This window comes from Lipotes vexillifer, unplaced genomic scaffold, assembly GCF_000442215.2.
Source record: "Lipotes vexillifer unplaced genomic scaffold, Lipotes_vexillifer_v1.1 scaffold209, whole genome shotgun sequence".
In the NCBI taxonomy this organism is placed as follows: Eukaryota; Metazoa; Chordata; class Mammalia; order Artiodactyla; family Lipotidae; genus Lipotes; species Lipotes vexillifer.
In genome coordinates, this window is record NW_006787556.1 from 267151 (window position 1) to 289013 (window position 21863).

Consider the following 21863-nt stretch of genomic DNA (forward strand, 5'->3'; position numbering starts at 1 on the left):
TACATCACAATCCGTCTGTCAGTTCTGGCACAGGAGTTCTTGCTGCAGAGGTTCCCTGGGATTTTCAGCTGAGCCCCTGGGCCTGCCGGAGCTGATTCGCGGGGAAAGGGCCTGGGGGAGGGGCGTGGCGCGCGCGTCAGAGCCCTCCTCCCCTCCCCCGCGGGCCTAGGTTCTAACGACCCGGTGGGTCGAGAGCAGAAGGGAGGGAGAGAAGGTGGGAGCCCCGGCCTTCCTCACTGGCCTCCCTCCCAGCCCCACACCGCCCAGCCCCATGGTCCCCGCTGCTGGCGCGCTGCTCTGGGCCCTGCTGCTGAGTCTGGGGCCCCGGGCGGCGGGGGTCGAAGGCCTGACTTCGACCGCGGGACAGTTTCCGCTTCGGGGGCCCTATGACCCGCAGCTACCGGACCACCGCCCGGAGCACCCGGAGTGTTGTTTCCCAGAAGATGAGGGTAACATGGAGGATGAGGACGACGTCGTGGCTGTGGCCGACAGCCTGGCAGGCCCGGCCGCTGCCGAGCTCTTGGCCTCCACGGTGTCCACAGGTAGCAGGTCCCGATTGTCGGCGGAGGAGGATGGGTCTTTGGAAGAGGGGGTTGTGATTTACACTAGAAAGAATAACACCGAGTTGGAGACTCACAATACGACTTCGCGTACACCTGGGGGGCCTAGCCCAGGGTTTACAGCGAATGACCAGGATTCCGAAATCAGGATGAGTTCAAGCCAGCGGCCCTCCACCTGGAAGGCTAATGTGGACCAGCTGCTCTCCGACACTACCCTGAACCAGTGGTCAACAGCACGGTCCACCCTGAACCAGTGGCCACCGCCCTCGCCCACAGCCATGCCAGCTCCCGAGGATCTGCGGCTGGTGCTGATGCCCTGGGGCCCGTGGCACTGCCACTGCAAGTCCGGCACCATGAGCCGGACCTGGGCCGGGAAACCGCGTGGCCTTTCGGGGCACCTGCGAGTTGGGGCGCTGAGCCAACCCCACACTGAGCACCGGCCTTGCACCTACCACCAATGCCCCTGCAACCGCGAGCGGGAGGAGTGCCCCCTCGATGCAGGTCTCTGTCCTGACACCAGCTGCACCACTCAGACCACCACCAGGGCCACCACTACTCCTCTTCTCCCACTAGTCAGCCAACTCAGACCCACCCCCTTCAGCCCCAGTCTCAGGCCCAGCCCAGCTCTTGCTTTTTGGAAAAGGGTCAGGACTGGGCTGGAGGATATTTGGAACAGCCTGTCTGCAGTGTTCACAGAGATGCAACCAGTAAGTGTTTAGTGATCAGCCAGCATCTTTGTTAAGGCATCTGAAAAGTCCTGATATCCAGAACCCTGTTGCTAAGCCAGCCAGTGTGTCTGTGTGAACTATTGCTTATGTTTGGTTATTGATTCATAAAATGCATTCATTATTCACATTGTTGTTAGCCATTGATTCCACCTATCATTTCTTGAGCAACTACTGTTTGGCTATTAGGCAACATGTAGGTCATTAGATGATTATTGACCAAACTGTTAAGATTGCAGATATATAAAGAACGCTTGATGTGGAGATAGTTGATGGATGTGGAAGATTTCAGTTTTCAGCTTATTAACGCAGCTTAACAGTAACAGCTGCCAGTATCTGAGGTCTTATGTGCACTCTACCTGGATCAGTCCTCACAACAACACTATGGTATTATTATTCCCACTTTACAGATAAAGAAACGGGGTTTACAAAGTTAAGTAGCGGAGTCACAGAAGGATTTAAACGAGGTTTGTTGGACACTAGTGCCGATGCTCTTAACCACTAACCCCCAAAGAACTGTCCTCCTGGGATTATTCCCAGAAATTTAAGAATTCTCAGGGAAGAACTGTCCTCTACTTTACCAAAAGAGCTACCAAAGTTCCTGATCGACCTGATAAAATATTCTCAAGGTCTCAGGATGACAGGACCTTTGGGGAAAGGACAATAAAATGTATACTTGGTCATTCTGTCAGTTTCTGTTTTTGTCTTTCTCCTTATTGTGTGACTGTCCTCTACTTTACCAAAAGAGCTACCAAAGTTCCTGATCGACCTGATAAAATATTCTCAAGGTCTCAGGATGACAGGACCTTTGGGGAAAGGAGGACAATAAAATGTATACTTGGTCATTCTGTCAGTTTCTGTTTTTGTCTTTCTCCTTATTGTGTCTAATACCATTATTCAATATAAAAAAGAAGCATAAATAGTGGGCAGCAGTGTTAAGGGAATGAGGGTTTGTGGGGAGAGGGAGATAAGGCAAGGAGGGGAAAAGAATATGGATGTGGTTATATTTTCCCTTTTCTCTATTTCGTTTCCTTACCCAGATAAACAGAAATCGAAGGTAACGGCCACTTCATCCACAAGAGGAGGTGTCAGCATCTCAACCTCTCCTCCCCATTCAATCCCAGCACCCACTGGATATTTTTAGTACAGAAAAACAAAACTAGAAAAAAAACATTGTTTGGTCTTGTGTCTTTCTACAGAGGTACCTGAAGGAGGGGAGACCATAAATCTCTTGAACCTTAAGACTGAACTGTGTAGCTAGCAGCATCTGGCTTGGTCCCTTCCACTATCCCCCAGGATAAAAATGTTGACATTGCTCATCTTCTTCATTTCCAAAGTTGTTTTTAAACAAGTACTTCTTTAAAGACTTGAAAAATCTCAGATGAACGCCAAGAAAAAGGAACAGGAAGAACAATGAGTTGAGCTCTTGGGAGGTGATGGTTATCTTCTCCTTGCCTTCACGACACTTGGCCCTCTCTCCTCAGAAAGGGTAAGGTCGGCACAAAATTCCATGACAGCCACTTTCTAGGAGTTGCCTTCATTAACCACGTCTACCCTTTAACCCAACACACACCTGTAGTGATTACTCTGGGACTATTTTGCTTCAACTTTTTTTATTTGAAAATGTATTTAAAAGTCCAACAATTTTTAATATAAATTATGACTCTCAAACCCATTCCCATCACACTAAATATTGTTAAAGTGATGGTAGCATACACATTAGAGAAGGTAGCTGAAGGTGAGAGAGCACCAAAGAAAAGACTGTGTCTAAAGAATAGGCAGTAGAGGGACTTCCCTGGCGGTCCAGTGGTTAAAGACTCCTGCTTCCACTGCAGGGGGCGTGGGTTCGATCCCTGGTCCGTGAACTAAGATCCTGCGTGCTGCGTGGCGTGGCCCAAAAAAAAAAAGAATAGGCAGTACAATAAGCCTCAAGATCAGGGTGACCGGAGATTCCAGGAGTTCCCCCATCTTTCTGCCCTATCCTGTTAACCCTTTAGATCTAGTATAACCCTCAGGCTATTCAGCTACTTTAGGCCAACAAGATGAGCTACTTTCAGAGCAACTAGCTAGACTGGAATTGGGTACATTGGGAATGTATCTCTATAACCAAGCTTAAACACTTAAAAACAAATCTGCAGGAAGTACACTGAAATTAGAACCTCAGTCACTATAGGTGGGGGCAAACTGGATGGATGGTGGAATCAGCAGAGTGGATCTTAGTTCTCACATTCCTGACCCCCACTACGATCAAACAGGATTCTTCCTGTTACTGAGCTAATGAGATCCCTGCCTTCTCATCTCAGACCAGGCAGGAGCTCATCTGTTCTGCCCTCCTAATCACCCTGCAAGGAAGGGGCCAGAACAAAACACCTGAGAAAACTGAAAATGCCTAAAGACCCGACTCCTACATTATTTTCCCACCTAAAGCAGACTCTTCAGCCAGGTGGGCAGTGAGACCTGGTCTTCAGACAAAACTCCCTGAGTCTTATTTGTGTCTGGTTCTAGGACTAGGGCACAGAAACAGAGCTTAAAATTTGGGGAGGATAAGCTGGGGTATCTATGGCTCTACTGTTTTTCACTCCCTCCCTTCCCCAGTCCCCCCATACCCTGTTCATGTCTCCACACTGCAGGAACCCCTCCTCCAGAGAGCATAAGGATGGAGAAGCACAGTACACGTCCATCACAGAGACATGAACCCATGCAAGCACAAGCAACACACTGAATAAAGTGTTTGGAGATTATGTGCAGCCCTATTGAGCCTACTTTACGCAGGGCCCTAGTTCATCCATGACTCAGGCTTAGGATGAACAAGTGGAAATCACTTGAGAGAAAAATATCAAGTGGCTCTCAGCTGGGGGTGATTTTGCCCCCTCGGAGATATTTGGCCATATGTGGGGACATTTTTTGTTGTTATAACTAGGATGGGCCAGGTACGCTGCTAAACATCCTATAATGCACAGGACAGTCCCTCACTACCAAGAATTATCCAGCCCAAAATGTCAAAAGTGCCTAGTTTGAGAAAACTTGCTCTAGAGGTCTTCCGGCTCTCATGCCGGAGGATCTTAAGATCACTCAAGGATGATTGTTTTCAACCTATTTCACCACCACTCCCATTCTCAGTGATCAATAAGTCTAACCTGAGACGTAACTTCTAGTTTTGCTGCATTCTGGGTTTCTCTCCAAGATCCCTCTTCCTGCTCTCTAGGCCAGCAGGGAGGTGGGCAGAAGGCAGATCCCCAAGACTTCAGGTTAAGACCCACCTCTTAACTCTTATCCAGTGGGAAACAATAAGGCTCCTGACAGGGATGGGGTTAAGGACAGAGGTAGTAGCAGGATGGGGGTAATTAAGAGAACTCATCTTAAATTGAATTTTTAATTAATTTTAAAAAAAAGGAAAGATCTTAGGAGCCAGCAATGCTACAGAAACATAGGGTTAGAGGCCTACCTAGACAAAGACCCTGGTATTGGCAGAGAGATACTGAGGGACTGAGTTTCAAGTCTGAGATCTAAAGAGAAAAAGTAGACTAGCCAGTGGCCACCCTCCCAGACCCTGCTTGACGTCTGCTTCAGTTCATTCCAGGACGAAAGATAAGGGCAGGGAGGTAGGGAGCTTCTTAGCAAAGCCGGCTTCAGCTTTGGTAATCTCACCTACCCACCACATTTAAGGAGTTCCAGGTTAAGAGTTTAAAAACATGTGGCACCTAGACCGTCATTCAGGAGAAGGGAACTCATTCCAAGTTCCCAGAAAACTCCTATCTCAGATCTGATAGTGTCCAGGGCTTCAGCTGAGCTCCTTCTGGCCAACCAGTAGTCACTTGGTCAGTCCTGCTGCCTTGACCCCATCTCCAGGAGGGGCTACAGCCAGAGGGAGTAGAGGGAGTCCAGCCCCCAAGCCATTTGAGGCACTATTAGACAGATAGGGAAAAGAGGGGCCCTGGGGTTACTGATTCTAGGAGGGAAACTGGTAGGGCCAGCATCTCTTCTGGGCTGGACAGGGTGAAGGCTGGACACACAGCGGAACCTGATTAAAGGAAAAGAAGAAGGAAGATTAGCCTCGAAGAAAACCTTAGGGAGAGGGTACCACCTGGTTCACACTTAACTATTTCCATAGTGTGCTCTTTTTTTCTATTTCTATCTGTCTACACATTCCTTTCTCTCTGCCTTTCTGGATCCTACCTTTTTGATTCTTCCATTCTAATTTTCTTCCTCCCTTCACTTCCCATTCTTACAGAGGATCATGGTTCTGAGGCAGGGGGCTGGAGGTGTTGGATGGGTTTCTCTAATCACTCACCAGTCGTATTGGAGCTACAAGCCCCTAGAATTGCTCCACGGTCTGTCTCGGTTTCCCTTGGATCTCATCTGCTCCTGAACTGCACCTGTCTGTGAAAAAGCACACGTGAGACCCTCTCCTAAATCTTCATATGGCACAGTAAAAGAGCTCCCCTGTGCCCTCCAGGGAAGAGGTTGACCCCACCTCCTTGACAATAAAATCAATCTGAAAAGGTTAAAACTAATCTCTATTCCTCCAAGGGAAGTCTCAATACCTCCCTTCACAATGACCTTCATGAGGATGGACAAAGTGGGTCTTTTACTAGTAAGATCCTCTCACAAAGGACTCTCCCATATTTATCTGTGTTTCGTAACTGGTGAAAGTCCTTCACTACCTCCAAGCCCATTTCCCTTATTTTGAGAGCAGAAATGCATATTAAACATTACTTAGGATAGAGGTGCTCAGCCTTTTCCCTGTCCCAACACTCCCAACCACAATATGACTTACTGTGGCGCTGAGACAGCAGTTCTTAGTTAATAGAAGGAAGGGTTATGGTTTTTGGAAAAAGCCCTCCAAGTAACTATTAAGACATATATATCCTCTATCCAATGAAGAAAAATCTGCTAAGTGTAAAGACGAGGGAGCCTAGGCCAGAGACTTGAAATGCCAGATCTCAGATTTATGCAGCCTGTGACCAGGACTAGAATCCTAGCTTCTTGCTTCCCATCAAGTATTCTGTTATGCCCCCAGCTTGAACTTTCAAAAAGGGGTGCAGTTCTAAGCTACAACCTCATATCAACCTCTCCCCATTCCCTTGTTACCATGGCAAGTCCATCTCCAGCACCCATCTCCCCAGAGCCAATGTGAGTCAGGTGGACAAAATTCATTGGTTCCCCAATCATGGTCCGGTCAATCCGTCTCCTCTTCTTCTTCTGATTGGAGGAGACAGGGAGTTACATCACAGTGGAGGAAGGGAAAAGAGTTGAAAACCACTAAGGGAAAAGCTAAGGGCCTAGTGGGAAAGGGGATACGGCATTATAACAGGGAAATCACTAGGGTATGAAAGGCAAGGTTAGAACAACATAAACAGAGAGAGGACACAGGCAGGGTGGTAAGGGCAGTGGCCTGCAGAGTGAACAATGGACAAAGAAAGGACATGTCAAAGTCACCTCTGGCTGATGAGGAAACAGTGGGGAAAACTGACAGGTATTAAGCTCCACCTACAACCCCTGTCCAACTCAAAATGGACAGGAAAAAGAAGTGATAGCCAGGACTGTTCACTTCCTCCATCACCCAGTCCCCTTTATTCCATGTACACACCTGCCAGGCCATAGAAGCTATCCTGACAGAGAAGGCGGCAAGAAGTGTGCTTTTTAGACGGCGGATCCTAGACTGATGTATCTATGTCCCAATATACGGTAACTGGTTTCTGTGTGGTGGGGTGGGGTGGGGGAGACTTACCGGCTGGGGTTTCTCTACCACGCAGCAGCCCAGTTTGTGCCAAAATTCACTCATGTTCCCCGATGGTTCCAGTTTCACGCCTCTGCCTGAGGCCCCAGAGGGCTCTTGCTCTGGTGCCTTGACCGCCCACTCCTCACTCCCCTCAGGTGTAACAACACCCTGGGTTTACTCAGCTGGAGAGGTCTAGAGAAAGTGGCGTCCTCGGAGCCCTTAAGCTGAGTGGTGAAGGTCAGTGTCTCAGACCCTGAGAGACTAGCAAGGTCGGAGAGTGGGGTGGGCAAGCAGGCACAAGGTTACGTCTTCCACAGACCTGGAACCCTGGATGAGCAAAAGTAAAGAGAGGAGAAACTTTAATGAGAAATCCACTCCCCCACTCTTTGAGAAGGCTCCTGATGAGCCCATATCTTCTTGCTCCCCTGTAAAGGCCCTAGTCCTACAACCAACACCAACCTTCTCCAAACATAAGAAGCTCCAAGTCTGACTCTCAGAGAAAGGCAAACAACCAAAAGGGGACCAAAGGGTTACAGAACAGTAGCTGCTGGTACCGACGGAGGGGAGAGGAAGGGGGCTAGAAGCTAGGAAGAGAGGGTGGGAGGGGACTAAATGATACTGGCAGAAATGAGCAAAGTTTGGGGGTGCTACAAGCTCCACCTCCCTTCTCCCTGGGTTTAAGGCAGAAGGGGAGGGGCATTTAAGTGACTTTGAAGAGGAAATGGTGGTTTTCTGTTCTCACAAACAAGGCCTCCACCCCTGACCCTCCCTTTTTGCTTACCTTACCCTGAACACCTAGATTTTCTTTAAGACCAAGAGAGGCCTTGACTACCTAGGTCCTAGGTGACCAACTGCAGCAGGTTGGAACCTAAGACTTTCTACAGTGAGGAATTTCTTCCCTCTGTTCCCTGCCTTTGTTCCTCCTCATTTCCCTCAACTGAGATCCAACCCCTCCCAGAAGCCATTTAACAGTTTCTTACTTGACCTTGAGATCCTTCCTGAGGGCTGCCTACACTCTGTTTTATCTGTGTTCTATGTCAATGCACTCCTCTGTGTGCACCTCTGTTTGCACATATATGCCATGACTCTATGTCCACGTGTGTGTCTTGTGGAGATCATCTGTGCACAGGTTGTAGGTACACGTGCCAGGTATCTTGTCCCATGAGGAATCTTTTTCCAGCCTCCCCACCCTCTTCACATGTCCTGTCGTGCCACTCTGCTCTGCCTCACACCCCATAGGGGCTGGGCCTCCCTCCCTCCCTCCTCCCCTCATGCTGTGACCTGTTCTCTCTTCCCTCCTTACCACTTCCACCCCCAATCTTCATCAGCCAACCAAACACGAGGAACTTTCCAACAGCATTAGTGTCCAAGGAAGAACTTCCTCCCCTCTTCATTACTACCAGCCAGGGTAGGGCACATATAGGTTTCCTCTATTTTCACTGCATTCCCCTAGTCCTATAATACAAGCAACCTCAAAGATTCCAAACAGGGCAGTTTCATGCACATTACACTTTCGCCTGAATAGGAATCTCCCCTCCCTCCAAGATTGGAACCCTGATGCTCTGGCACCCTACACTGACCTAAGAACTGAGAGGGTTTCTTCTCAGCCTTGAGATGAGATCACACAAACACTGAGACACAGCTTCTGAGGGATGGAAGGACCCGGGAGTCCAGGCTTTCTCTTACTGCCCTTCCCACCACTGAGGGGAGGAGTAATGAGACAGGGCGGAAGTCAGAACACGGCTGTCCAGAGAGGGGAGCTGTGGTCAGTGGGGAAGTCAGTCAGTCACAGGGTTTGTCGTGCTGGTGGTGGTGTTGGGTGGTAAGGGTTGGGGGGGTGGGAGGGGATGAAGAAAACAATGAAGAATCAGAGGAAACCCCCAACACTACCAGACACGCTGTACTGAGACTGGACTCTCCCCCAACACCCTCCTTGCTCAAAGCTGAGTGAACAGAAGTGGATGGTGGGAGGGAAAAGGAGAGAAGAGGGGGAGGAGGAGAGAGGGAAAGGGGCAGTGGAGGGAACAAGGACGTTTCTGTTCCTTTTCCACCGACCTGGCCAGGGCTGGGTGGAGGGAAAGTGTGTGTGTGGGACTTGGCATGAAACGACCAATGATGGTGAGAAGTGACCAGGAAATTCCATTCCCTAGGACACAGGACATAAGGGTCTCTGAAACTTGGGGGTGGGGTCAGCGTGAGGAGAAGACCGGGCAGGGTGAAGCGGTGGTGGTGGTGAGGGGGGAGGGGAACAGGCCAGAAAAGGAAGTAAGAGTGATTGGCTGCCACTCTCCTTTAAAATATCTAGAGAAGAGTGGGTTGAGGAAAAATGAAGTCCTCAACTGGTCAGCCCAGGAAGAAGAGGCACCTGAACCCACTACCCACTATTTCAACTCCACAATGAAGGGGGAGGGCTGGGTAAACAGTAGGAGGGGTCAGGATTAGATCGTATAAGGCCATACCCTGACTGCCGAGTAGTGCTGTGACTTGGGCCTGACTCCCAAATAGGAAGGGTGAAATACAGAGCTGGAAAAGACACCAAGGTCACAGGAGAGCTTAAGAGCTTTAAAACTACTGGGGAGTGAGCAGGAGAATGGATGGGAGAAAGGCTCCAGGGGAGAAGGATGTAGAGGTAGTTCCCTGGTCCTGTTCTAGCCCCAAACCGGTTCTCCCGGTCCCGCTGACTCCAGCCCCAAGGCCTCCTACCCCGCTGCCTGACAAGCCTTCACAAGAAGCAGCTGGAGAGAAAGAGAATTGAGAAAATGGAGCGGGCAATTCTGGCTATGAGCCCAGGGCTGCAGCTGGTCCCCTATGGAGACCTCCAGACATGAGGGCTGCTGCGGGGCTCTAGAGAAGTGGGGGTGGACCCCAACTTTCAGTCAAGTGACAGGCATTTGCCCCAGCACCAACCGTGCCCTTCCCCAGGAAAGGTCTTGTGGAGGCTTAAGAGGAAACAGGGCTAGGCCCTCAACTCCCCGTGCCCAATAGGTTCAGTCACACAGGCTCCATTTCTGCCCACCCCCGGACTCTACCCAGAAATTCTCTGCTCCTCCCAAGTTTGAACTAGGATTGGGCCTCTCTGTGAATCCTTCCGACTTTGTCACTGTCTCGCGTGGCTGCTTGTCTCAGATTTAGACCTTCCCGGACCAGCTGTGCTTCAGTTTGCTGGCACACGGCAGCACCGAGGTTGGTGAGTCTCAAAAGAGACCTTTTTCCCACCTCCCGTCTCCCCCCAACACTCCAGACCCGTCTTCCCTTCTGCTCTTCATTGGCCTCACCTGCGCACCGCCGGAGCACGGACAGGGACGGCTCCTCACCCGGCGCACCCCTTTTGCCACCGACCCAGCATCTCGACAGCCGTGGACGCCCTCCTCCCCCACCCCCAGCATCCGGTGCGTCTCCGCCTGACTGGGCAGGCGGGGCGCACGGGCCGAGGGACCGAGCCCGAGGCCTCACCTGCTCTGCTCCGGCATCCAGGCGTCCGGCGCCAGCTGGTGGGGGGCTCCCGCTCGGTGCCCGCCAGCGTGGGGTTCCCGGGCTCGCTCCTCGGCGAGGTGGGGGAGCCGAGGGCGGAGAAGCAGAGGTGCGGCTGGCTGAGGGCGGAAACGGCCGCGACGCGATTACGAAACCCGTCCGGCTGGGAGCCGGGCGCACAGCTCCCCTCTGGACTGAGGTGGCGCTGCAGGACGGAGGGACGTGGGAGGGGCCTCGGAAGCCCCCGAGGGCCGCCGCCCCTGCCGGGAAAACCCGGGAAAGCGGACCCTCGAGGAAGGCCTGGCACGCAAGCTGGACCCTCCAGAATCGTGCGTTCTGTTTGCGCGTCAGGCGTTGCGGGGCGAAAGGAAGCGGAGCTCCCAAATCCTTCGGCCCCAACCGAGTTCAGAGATTGGCAGAAGCACACGCATCCCCGATGTTCCTGTGCCCTACCGTAAATGCAATAGGGCTAAGTTTATTGACCCATTGTGAGGGTGGGAAGGCAAATCGGGAGGGACCGAGGGAGAATTTTTGTGATTCTCAAAAACACTTCGGTGACCTGAAATCCTTAAATTGGGGAATAAAGGGACACTCCTCTCCTAGATGTCTAGAGTCAAGACTTTCAATCCATAAACCTAAAATTAGAGGACAATTAACTTCTCATTCATTACACCCTCAGTCTGCACGGGGGAGCTGGAAGAGCTCGGGAATCGGACCAATAAGCCTACGGAGATGCTTTAGTCCTGTCTCCCTCCCTCAAGTGTTCTGGAACCTATCTTTTGAATTAGCCGAGTCAGGCCGGGAGGGGGCGGGGAGCCCTTCCGCCATTCTTAGGAGGGGCTGCATTGCAGGGGGAGACTGAGCAGACTGACTCAGTCACTGAACAAGAGAGGAAGTGAGAAGACAAAGCCGTCAAAGCCCCAACAGCTTTCTTGTTCTCCAGCCCAGAGCAGACATCGGAGCCCTCGAAGTACTCCCTCCATCTTTGGAACACGCTAGTAATTCACTGATAACAGGTAAACGAAACCGGGGCGGGGGGGCGGGGGGGTTGGGGCGGCGGCAAGGGGCTGAAAAGATAGTCGGTGCTTCTAGTTAGGTTGAAGACCCCAAATGAGGATGGGGTTGGGGGACAGTTCAAGAGGAGCGAAGGCGGCGCTGTGAACAATAGGCAGTTATTCACCGTTTTACATCTTTGCTAAGATCTCCATCCATGCCTTATAATCCTTTACACAGATATTAATTTCTAACAATTTACATGTAGTTATTTCTCAGCATTTATCTCATTTCAATTGTCAGTTTGCCTATAACATTGTCCTGAAGATAATAAAATTATTAATTTTATTATCTTCAGTTTAGTAATCTACATCTTCCTTTTCAAGCTGTCAGTTTGTTCTCCCAGCTTTTTGATGAATCTCTAGTCCTACTGTACCACTCTAGCCTCTACTTCCCTGTATCTTCAGATGTTTTCTGTTGTGTTCCATTGATGTGTCTACCCTCACCCCAAACTTATTTGTCTCCATAGGAAGGAGTTTGGAGGGAGAGATAAGCGATAATATTGAGATAATATTGAGATTAATCCTGATCTTTCTTTTAACAGTCTCCTCCCGTTCCCAAACCTTTTCTCCAAAGAAAGAGGCAGTTTGAGGTAGGAAGGTAGGGGCTTCTTTGTTGGAGAACTGCCTGATCCCATATTGAAATCAGTACAGTCCACAAGAGCTAGGTATGGGGGCAGATTCTGGAAAAGGAATGCTTATTTGCAGCAGAATGAGACACATATAATGAGACGCCAGAGAGGTTCCATTCCCCTCCACCACCATCCCTTGTCCTCCCCTCTACAGTGGCAGCATGACACAGCAAGGCCCTGTTGGGTAGGCCCTAGAGTCCCACTGAGGATATGGACAAAGGGTATCTGGGCGTGTCTGTGTGGCTCAGAGAGAGCCACTTTATGCTATGTATTTGCTAATTGTGTATCTCTAAGACTAGACTGTGATATTTAGAAATTACCTTTGCCTAAAATGCCTGAATAATTTAAAATGAAGGATAGTGAGAAGCATTTATTGAGCATATATTGTGGTACAAGGCACTGTCCAAGCCCTTTAAGATAAGTAAATGAGAGATATGAAGATAGATGAGCTATGGGTAGAAAATATTTGGGGAAGAGAAAGCTAGCTGAAATGGGACCCTGTGCAAATTTTGGGTATTTGGGAATTAAATCCATACTATATTAAATTTAAAATATTCGGGTATTTTCGCGTCAATTTTTGGTGCAGTCAATGTTCTTGACTTGATTTTAAATGCTGTATATACTTGATTGAGTGCCTTTCCGAAATGCATTTGGTACTCTGTACGTGTCTCTGAATCAATGGCATGGCTAGAGATTTTGGACCTTTTAAGTTAATATTTTGTACAAGTTCCGTTACCTTTTTTAATTGCAAGAGAAGCTCTGCCAGACATTCAGAATTGTCTGGACTGTTTTTATACATATACTGGTTGAAGAAAAGGAGCCAGTTTGTCAAAGAGCTTTTTCCCTTTCTCAGATCCTATCTTCCTCTCTTCTGCCTTTTGCATTTTCACCATTCATATCAGAATCACACTTAACCCACTGAATATCTGTTCTTCAGGAACTAAGAATTCTTGCAAGTTTTGAGAATATTGGTATAGGATTATAAAAAGCTGCAGGCAACTATCTATGTATAACACATCAAAAAAGAATCAAGACTGGAAATTATGAGACCCTATCCAAACTGACTGGATAATTTCTAAGGTGTTTTCTAGTTTTAAAATTCTATGCTTTTTTTCCCCCCTATGATTCTGTTTTTTAAAGAGCCTATTATGTGCCCAGCATTATACTAAGCTCACTCTGGAGGGGACTGGTAAGGGAGGGGATACAAAAGAAGCCAGCTAGATTGGCAAACAACTAGTACTGTTAGTTTAAAAAAATCCCCATGGGAAGAAGTCAATAATGCTGCTGACGCCTAAGGTTTGCTTCTTACAATCTCTACAGTCCTAGACTAAGCCAGGGTTGGCACAACATTTTTGGTAGCTTTCTGTGCACATGACTCTGCAAATTACTGTGGAGATGATCAGGGCTGAATATCATAGGATGATGACCTCACCTTTTCAACATGCTCCCCCACGCTTTTACAGTCCCCGAATTACCCTCCTTTTAAGCAGCTTGTCTGCTGCGTAATGCTCAGCTCCCAGGGTTTATTTTGGAGCTTGAACCTAAGAAGAAAAAGAGTAACTCTAACATTAAAAACATCCTAGTCTACCCACTTACCATTCCTAAAGCCCCTACACTCACACATAACTGTATTCTAGACTAAGGCCTACTTTTTCTGCCACATTATATGGGGGCATTGTGGAATCTATTTAAGGCCACTATTTAGGTGTCTCAAGGTCTGGTGAGAGCCAATGGACTCTGTTGGAGGAAGGCCTTGTGAAATGGGGGTTCTATTTTTGGAGGCAGTGGAATGTTCTTTCTGCTCCTTTGGGAACATTTCAACTACTGCTTCTTGCCCCTTCCCTTGGTTAGTAAGCAGCAGGGTGGGGGCTGCAGGGAGGTATAATAGTCTAAGTTCAGGGTGTGGGTGGAACCGGCAGGAAAGGTGAAAGAAGTACTCATTAAAACATGGAAAAGTATCTAATTCTGTTAAAAGACTTTCTCCTTCCAATCTAAACTTTACTTTCCTTACCTGAAATTTCTAATCCATTTGCTCTATCATCAGGTGTATTCTAGCACTGGGTCAGAGAAGCGATCCTCTTATGGCATAGAAAAATTCTTTTACACCTGCATTTTGTTCTGAAGGGGAGGTAGGCTAGAGAGAAATAGATAGGCTGTTAAGGTTTATCTGTGGGGTTATAAAGGGGAGTGGCAAGGTATTCATTGTATTAAATACTAAGGGAAAATTAGTCAGCAGCCTTGAGTGTCTTTTGTGTTTAAAGCCTAGCACTTGTGAAGAAGGTACAAAGTAGCATGGTTTTCACCCTTGGGGAAACTCTCAGTTCCTTGAAGGAGATAAGATTATCCCTATACAAGACATATAACAGTGATCTGTAACCCCAAACTGATATAGTCAGGTAAAACTCTACAGGCATTGTGGGAGATACTGGAAGAAATAGGGTAGATGGAGCTAAGTAAGTTTAAGAATGTCCTCCAGGAAAAGGTGAGTTTACAGTAGGGTTTAGAAAGCAGGGAGGAAAATAGAAAGTAGAAAAATCATGGAAACCCTTTTCAGAGGTACCATGACCTATTAAACGAAGGGCAGGAAGAAATCAAGAATATGAAATATAATAAGAGTTCAGGGGAAAGATTCCTCTAGGGACCTGAATGGAGTCTTGAAACTTGGATAGTATTTTAAGCTGGAGAGTGGAGAGAGTTAAGACAGGAATAAGCATAGCTGTAGCAGAGAACGTACTACTGCTAGGAAGAATGGGGCCAGATTCTGGAAGGCCTTGAAAACCAGACCCAAGCAGTAGGCAGTAAATAAGTCATTCCAAGACGGGGAGGAGTTAGGAAATGGTAGAAAATGGTAATAGAGGAAGATTCCTGAAGTTTGTCCTAGGGAACTTGAATTATGTACAGAGGCAAATGGGGATGTAAAGTTTCTCAGTAAGGAAAGGCCATGGGCCACAAAGAGGTGGCAATACCATGAAGACTGATAAGTGGTTTCTTTCTAGGAAGTTATGAGGGACCCTGTGAGTAGCCAGTACAGCTCCTTTCTTTTCTGGAGGATGCCCATTCCAGAACTGGATCTGTCGGAGCTGGAAGGCCTGGGTCTGTCAGATACATCCACCTACAAGACCAAGGACAGCAGCGTTGGCAAAACAACGGGGCAAGCAACCGGAGCAGAGCAGGAGAAAAACCCGGAAGGCGATGCCCTCCTTGAGTACAGCACCTTCAACTTTTGGAGAGCTCCCATTGCCAGCATCCACTCCTTCGAATTGGACTTGCTCTAAGCCCAAGACCTCTCTCCCACCACCTTGCCCTCCTTTCCTGCCCTTTCAAGCCCCTCCTTTCCACCCTTTTATCCTATCAGTCTTGTTCTCTCCCCTCTATTGTGTTGAGGTGGTGCTGATGAATCTGCCAGAGTTGTGATTTATTTATTTATTTATTTATTTATTTATTTAATTTATTTATCTATCTTTCTTTCTTATCAGTTTCTCTCAAAAACCCTCAAGCCACAAAGTAAAGAGTTCAAGCAATGGAGTATTGGGTCACAGGGATTCCTTTCCTCCCCCCCAGATATTAATTCCAGAAAACAGGCCTGATGAGGGCACCAGAGAGTAGTATGGAGTGCAAAATGGAGGACTGATTTTTTTTACTTCATTTTAATCAGCTTCAGAGATTGCTCAAACCTTCCTAATTTCTTGCTCCAGGCCAGTAAACACAAATATTTCTTCAAGGGTTGATGAAAACCCTGTAAGTTTCAGTTTGAGATTATCTGCTATAAGACTGTAGGATTTCTAAAAGGCTAAGGTGGTCCTCCTTCCTGTAATACACTTTTTCTCAGAGAAATTGGGGATAAAGGTTTAAAACAAGAGGAAATAATACATCATGGGAGATGACAATAGGGGAAAGCACTGAATCATTTCAGAAATAGCTATGCTTTCTCAAAAGGGTTTTCCTTCTTCAAGCTTACTTTACAATTTTGCTCCTGTGGGCTGAAAACTCTAGCTGAGGAAAACCACTGGGATTTCAAATCTTAAGATGCAATCCTGCTGACTATTATGATAATTTGTAGGGTATTATTCAGTTTCTAAAAGGCCTAGGGTTTGGTCCTTAGTATTTTAGTTTTGCCCTCCTGCATTTGCAATGTAGAATAATGATCAAATGGGCCTCAGGCACAGTTCTTCAGCTACCTTGATACCATGAAATGAACAATCAACGCTGACCCTACACCTTGTCTCCACTCCTTCTAAAATTATTGCTGCTGATTTGTGCTGCCATTTAATCACTTCTTTAATAAAGACATTCAATCCCAGGACTGGATTCTAGTTTTCTCTCTTCACAAGGAAGCAGTATAGATCTCAAAAATTAGCCTTGCTTCCAAGTTCAGCTTATATATTTTACCTAATATTCAACTTTGAGGAAGGGTTTGAGTAGCCTTTATACATTAAAATGATGAATTTCAAGTTGAACAGATAGATAACAAAGGTGAAATCAGCTTAAAATTATTTAAAGTATTTTGGGAGAAAGCTGTAACCAACCACTCTTGTGCTTGCCCACTGACTACCAGTATTTGAGGTAACAATTCCAGATGCCTCAGAAGGCACCTATGGCATTAAATCTGCACTGCATTATCTCAGCCTGGGTGCCTAACAAAATAAATGAATTAACCCAAATACATTATCTGCTTACTTATAACTCATTAAAAAAAAAAACAACTTTGGATTAATTTACAAGTAGTTTATGGGTGCCTACTGTATGAGACAGAGTCGGACAACAGAGGTTGTAAACAAGAATGAGACAATGATTTTGACCTTCAAAAAGGGAAGCTGCAAATACCAATTTGGGTAGTATGCCGTAAACCCTTTAAAGTACATGAACAGGATCTAGAGAAATTCAGAAAAGGGGTGGATCAGTAGTTTGGGATTAGCAGATGCAAGCTATTATATATAGAATGGATAAACAACAAGGTCCTACTGTATAGCACAGGAAACTATATTCAATATCCTGTGATAAACCAGAATAAAAAAGAATATATGTACAATTGGATCACTGCTGTACAGCAGAAATTAACACATCATTTATCAACTATATACTTCAATAAAATAAATTACAAAAAAAGAAAGAAATCCAGAGAAGGAGGTATCATGTAAATCTTCCCCGTAGACTTTGAAAGGCCCACCATCAACGACAAAAGCCAAAATCGAATAAAGAGTGGAGCAGTGATATGTCCTCTATTTTTACTTATTTTTGAAGGTCTTCCTTCCCGACTTCTCGCTGTCCTTTAGTTCAAGAAGAACGGTGGGTGGAGATGGGAATCAACTGTTTGGTAAATAAAGTACTTAAATGGATTTGCAAACTCATGCTCCATCCTCTTCCAGGCCCCCCACAAAGAAATGACTCCGTTGTTTCAATATTCGCGCTGACAGCTTGGCTCTGGGCTCCTTACATTAAGGCTGTACCTGGAAATGTGGCCGTCCGGCACCAGAGCTCAATTCATGAGCAAAGCCAGCAATGTCCCAAACATCTTCACCCCAGGTTGAGACAGAGAAATAGGGTTTTCTCATCAACGCTAAGGGTGGCCCCCTAAAAACAAGCAAGAGAGAGCAGGACCGACGCAGAATCCGATTTCTCAGCGGTTTGCGGGGTTCTTGGCGCCAAAACAAACCATCGGGTCCGTCCCCTGCCGGAACTATAAGACACGTAATCGATAATACTCCGCCTCGCTAAATAGTCCTGTCTAAAATGTCTCGGATACACACTATTTTACCTCAAAGCCCTTCCGAGCATAGAAAATGAGGCTCTGGGGTACATCACCCTTCTGTTTGAATGCAAATGTGGGTTTTCTAATCATTTTTTCTTCATAGATTCCTCCGCCAGAAATTATATTCGCCGTCTTCACTTCCGGGTCCGCCATTTTGCTGCCTCCATTTCTCCGCGAGGGGGGGGTTAAAGGCCCCCAAAATATGCATATGTGAAAAGGTCAAAAAGTAACCGTCAGTGACAGGGAGTCTTAACTAGAGAAGGAAACAGGACCAAACTGGCGGGCTCGGTGAAAACACAGCCGGCAACGTCCCGGACGAGGAGGTGAGGGGGAAGAAGAGATGCGTGGAATCGGGGGGTGTCACGGCTGGGAGGGAGGCTGCCTTGTAAAAGTTGCACCGCTTCCCAGCCCAGCCCCGGACTTCTGGGTGCAGACGGAGCGGTGCCCCTTCACCAGAGCCGGGGTGGCTGGGGGAAGGAGAGGAAGGGGATGCTGCCGGGAGGAAGGGGAGGGGACTGGGAGGAGGTGAAGAATGGGGTGGGTGTAAGATCTGGGGCTGGGGAACTGGACCGAGGGAAGCCAAGGCCACAGAGGTGACCACTAGGGGGCAGCGCGGAGCCCGGACCGGGGGCTACCCCCTGGGCTGAGACCGTGGCTCCCTGCTCCTTCTTCCAGAAAGACAGAACATCGTTGTGAGGCACGGGAGGAGTCGTGATACAGGAGAAAACGGAGACTCTGATTCTCTGACCCCAGTAATAGCCTAAAGATTATTAGTGAGCTCAGTAATCTGAGCAAGAGCAGTAAGGGCCCCGCCTCCAGTTCTTGCACAGCTGTTTGTACAGCTGGCGGCCCAGTGGGTACGTGTGCAATAGAAAAAAAAAAAAATGTCGTCAGATCTTGGATTCTTCGCTTCCATTTCTCCTTCCCGTTAGCTTTCTCCTATTCTCACAGATTTCCTTGAGCCACTTGACATCATCTTATTCTACTCCCCCTTCCCAGGAGGACTTTCCTCTCTCATCTCTCTTTTTAAAACATCTCGGGAAAAGGACATTCTATGACTTTCCTTTTTTTTTTTTTTTTGGCCACGCTTTGTGCGCTGGTGGGATCTTAGTTCCCCAGCCAGGGATTGAACCCTGGCCCCGGCAGTGAAAGCACCAAGTCCTAACCACTGGACCGCCAGGGAATTCCCAGTAGAGGTGTTTGGGTCTTGGTGATATACTTTTTATATATAGTATAATTTGAGAAAATGTGAGAGTCATTTCTACTAATGAACCACCTAAAATTTTCTTCTTATTTTTTTCACTGTTTCTATCGGTTAATTTTTTGTTTTTTTCTTTGTTTTTTAACTTTTTATTTTATATTGGAGTATAGTTGATTAACAATGTTTGTTCTTGTTTTAAACTATTAGTTGGGACTTCCTGGCAGTCCAGTGGTTAAGACTGCGCTTCCACAACGGCGGGCATGGGTGCAACCAAAACCAAAAACTATTAGTAGGGACTTCCCTGGTGTAGCAGTGGTTAAGAATCCACCTGCCAGTGCACGGGACACGGGTTTCGAACCCTGGCCCGGGAAGATCCCACATGCCGCGGAGCAACTAAGCCGGTGTGCCACAACTACTGAGCCTGCACTCTAGAGCCCGCAAGCCACAACTACTGAGCCCGCGTGCCTAGAGCCCGTGCTCCGCAACAAGAGAAGCCACTGCAGTGAGAAACCCGAGCACCGCAAGGAAGAGTAGCCCCCGCTCGCCGCGACTAGAGAAAGCCCGGGTACAGCAACGAAGACCCAACACAGCCATAAATAAATAAATAAATAGTAATACCTAAATTGAAAGGCAGGTTTGATATTTTAAAAGAAAGATAACCATGGAGGAATGCAAATATAAGTTTTCTGTAAGAAGGGTATGCTATCATTTTTTCTGTAACATTTTCTTAAGTTGTAAAAACTTAGATCAGGTTATAGACTTTCACACTATTAAAATTCATCCTCTGCTCCAGTCCAGTCACAGGGCCTAGACTATATATTCATGTTGAACAATCTCCCCTAGTGGTCTCCTGGATACCCATGTTTGAGCACAATATTCTATGATATAGATTGGAATATTAAATAAAATAAATCTAAATCACATAGTGGCTAGATGATTCTCAAAATTTTTGGTTTTCAGATTTTAATATTCTTAAAAATTATTAAGGACTCCAATCTGCTGTATCTATTGCTATTTACTGTTTTGAAATTAATTGTTAAATGTTAATTAAAATACAATAATAAATCCATTACATGTTAACATAAATAACAAAACTTTATGAAAGTAAATAACTTCCAAGTTAAAGAAATCGTGAGAAGAATGACATTGTTTGGGAATTACCTGGCAGTCCAGTGGTTAGGACTTGGTGCGTTCACTGACTGGGTTCAATCCCTGGCCGGGGGGAACTAAGATCCCACAAGCACGGCCAAAAAAAAAAAGAATGGCATTGTTTTATATTTTTGCAAATCTCTAACTTCTGGCTTAATAATTTTTATATGTATTTCTTATTTTCATATCTATTCTACATTCAATCTTTTGCAATATGTACTTGGAGAAAGGAGGAGTATTTTAATAGCTTGTTCAGGTAATTGTGGATATTCTTCTTTGATGTTACAACAAGTGGCAATTTCTTAAAAGTTAGTTGCAATGAGGAATCTGAAACCATGTCAGTGAATGTTTTATACTTGATTACCTTAAAACCCATTGATCTGCTTTCACTTTGAATGAATCTTTTTACCGATTTGGTAACATGCATTGGTCATTTGAAAAATATTGGTTCACCAAATAATTCCCATCCTCCAAATGTTGATGCATTTTATACAATATTAAAAAATCACATTCATTAGTATCACCACTTTTATGAGAAAAGTTTATAGTAAGCTATCAACTCATGGAGGTGGATATTCCCAAAATTCTGTTTTTTGCATGGAAGCTGAAATTATAATTGATAATTGGCAGTAAATACTGCCGATTGTCTTCCTTGAAATGGCAGACTCTCTTTTGTTCATTTTTTAAAATGAGAAATTACTTTTTACAATATGGACAAAGCAGTACAAGATGAAAGGAAACATAATAAAAATTAAATGTATCAAGAATAGCCGTTTCCTCATTGGTTGGAAGATTTGTAGTGAGTGGTGTTTATATACCATTCAGACGATTCTGCATTGCATATAGGAACTTCTCACTATCCTGGGTATCCTTTATACCCAGGCCAGTTTCTAATTTACAGTAACCATCATTTGGGGGCGGGGGCGCTGCAGTGGGTCTTCATTGCTGCCCACAGGCTTTCTCTATTTGCAGCGAGCAGGGGCTACTCTTGGTTGCAGTGGGTGGGCTTATTGCCGTGGCTTCTCTTGTTGCGGAGCACAGGCTCTAGGCGCACGGGCTTCGGTAGTTGTGGCTCATGGGCTCTAGAGCGCAGGCTCAGTAGTTGTGGCACACGGGCTTAGTTGCTCCACAGCATGTGGGACCTTCCTGGACCAGGGATCAAACCCGTGTTCCATGCATTGACAGGCAGATTCTTAACCATTGTGCCACCAGGGAAGTCCCAGTAACCACCCATTTAAGTGAACCATTTTGCATGCTCTTCAGACTTAATCTCCACCATTTATTACCTTTGATTTCATGTGTTTAGCAAGTTTTGTTTTTTCTTTTACCCTAAATAACTGAGAGTTGGCTATATGCCTTTTACAGGGAATAAAAAAATCTCTCCTACTCAGATCCTTTTTTTACTATGAGCTTTCACAAAGATTTAATAATGCCCAAATTATTAAGTGAAAAACTGTAATGATTTTAGACCTAACTATACTTTTAAACAAAGTATGTAGTCTGGCCAAGCTGTTGACTTTGTCTAAAAAAAACTCTAGGTGTTGCTGAGACACCTTCAACAGGTGCAGTGACATCTCTGTTCTTTTTTTTTTTTTTTTTTTT

General features: G+C 46.5%; 4 protein-coding genes across 5 annotated transcripts in view; 3 read left to right on the forward strand and 1 right to left on the reverse strand.

Moving 5' to 3' along the window:
• Positions 1-271: 271 nt before the first annotated feature.
• Positions 272-2346, forward strand: CUNH1orf56 (chromosome unknown C1orf56 homolog). Its single transcript, XM_007460244.1, is given in 4 exon segments — positions 272-357; positions 359-450; positions 453-1267; positions 2326-2346. Coding segments are annotated over 4 exon segments (1014 nt in total).
• Positions 2347-4631: 2285 nt separating this feature from the next.
• CDC42SE1 (CDC42 small effector 1) lies at positions 4632-10566 on the reverse strand. 2 transcript variants are annotated; one of them, XM_007460246.1, is made up of 5 exons: positions 10461-10566; positions 7017-7334; positions 6377-6487; positions 5577-5665; positions 4632-5306 (listed from the first exon to the last, which is right to left on the reverse strand). In XM_007460246.1, the coding sequence occupies exons 2-4, from the start codon at positions 7068-7070 to the stop codon at positions 5591-5593; spliced, it is 240 nt and encodes a 79-aa protein (XP_007460308.1). In that variant the 5' UTR covers positions 7071-7334; positions 10461-10566; the 3' UTR covers positions 4632-5306; positions 5577-5590. The 2 variants fall into 2 exon arrangements, with proteins under 2 accessions (XP_007460308.1, XP_007460307.1); XM_007460245.1 differs by lacking the exon at positions 10461-10566 and adding an exon at positions 10283-10341 and having other exon boundaries at positions 4645-5306.
• A 772-nt stretch (positions 10567-11338) lies between these two features.
• MLLT11 (MLLT11 transcription factor 7 cofactor) lies at positions 11339-16462 on the forward strand. Its single transcript, XM_007460247.1, has 2 exons — positions 11339-11494; positions 15159-16462. Exon 2 carries the CDS (start codon positions 15165-15167, stop codon positions 15435-15437), a length of 273 nt encoding a protein of 90 aa, XP_007460309.1. The 5' UTR covers positions 11339-11494; positions 15159-15164; the 3' UTR covers positions 15438-16462.
• A 1444-nt stretch (positions 16463-17906) lies between these two features.
• Positions 17907-21863, forward strand: part of GABPB2 (GA binding protein transcription factor subunit beta 2) — a 23739-nt gene continuing 19782 nt past the window's right edge. The window contains exon 1 of the mRNA XM_007460248.1: positions 17907-18234. The gene's annotated coding sequence lies outside the window, so the exon portion shown is untranslated. The remainder of the gene's footprint in view (positions 18235-21863) is intronic.

What these genes read in the sequence shown, in the direction of transcription:
- CDC42SE1 (XM_007460246.1), bottom strand. Translation starts at nt 7,070, where the DNA reads ATGAGTGAATTTTGGCACAAACTGGGCTGCTGCGTGGTAGAGAAACCC. An exon ending in TGGTAGAGAAACCCCAGCCG is followed by an intron (nt 6,488 to 7,016) that starts GTAAGTCTCCCC and finishes TCCTCCAATCAG; the next exon opens with AAGAAGAAGAGGAGACGGAT. An exon ending in CTGGAGATGGACTTGCCATG is followed by an intron (nt 5,666 to 6,376) that starts GTAACAAGGGAA and finishes GCTTTTTCACAG; the next exon opens with ACAGGTGCAGTTCAGGAGCA.
- MLLT11 (XM_007460247.1), top strand. Translation starts at nt 15,165, where the DNA reads ATGAGGGACCCTGTGAGTAGCCAGTACAGCTCCTTTCTTTTCTGGAGG.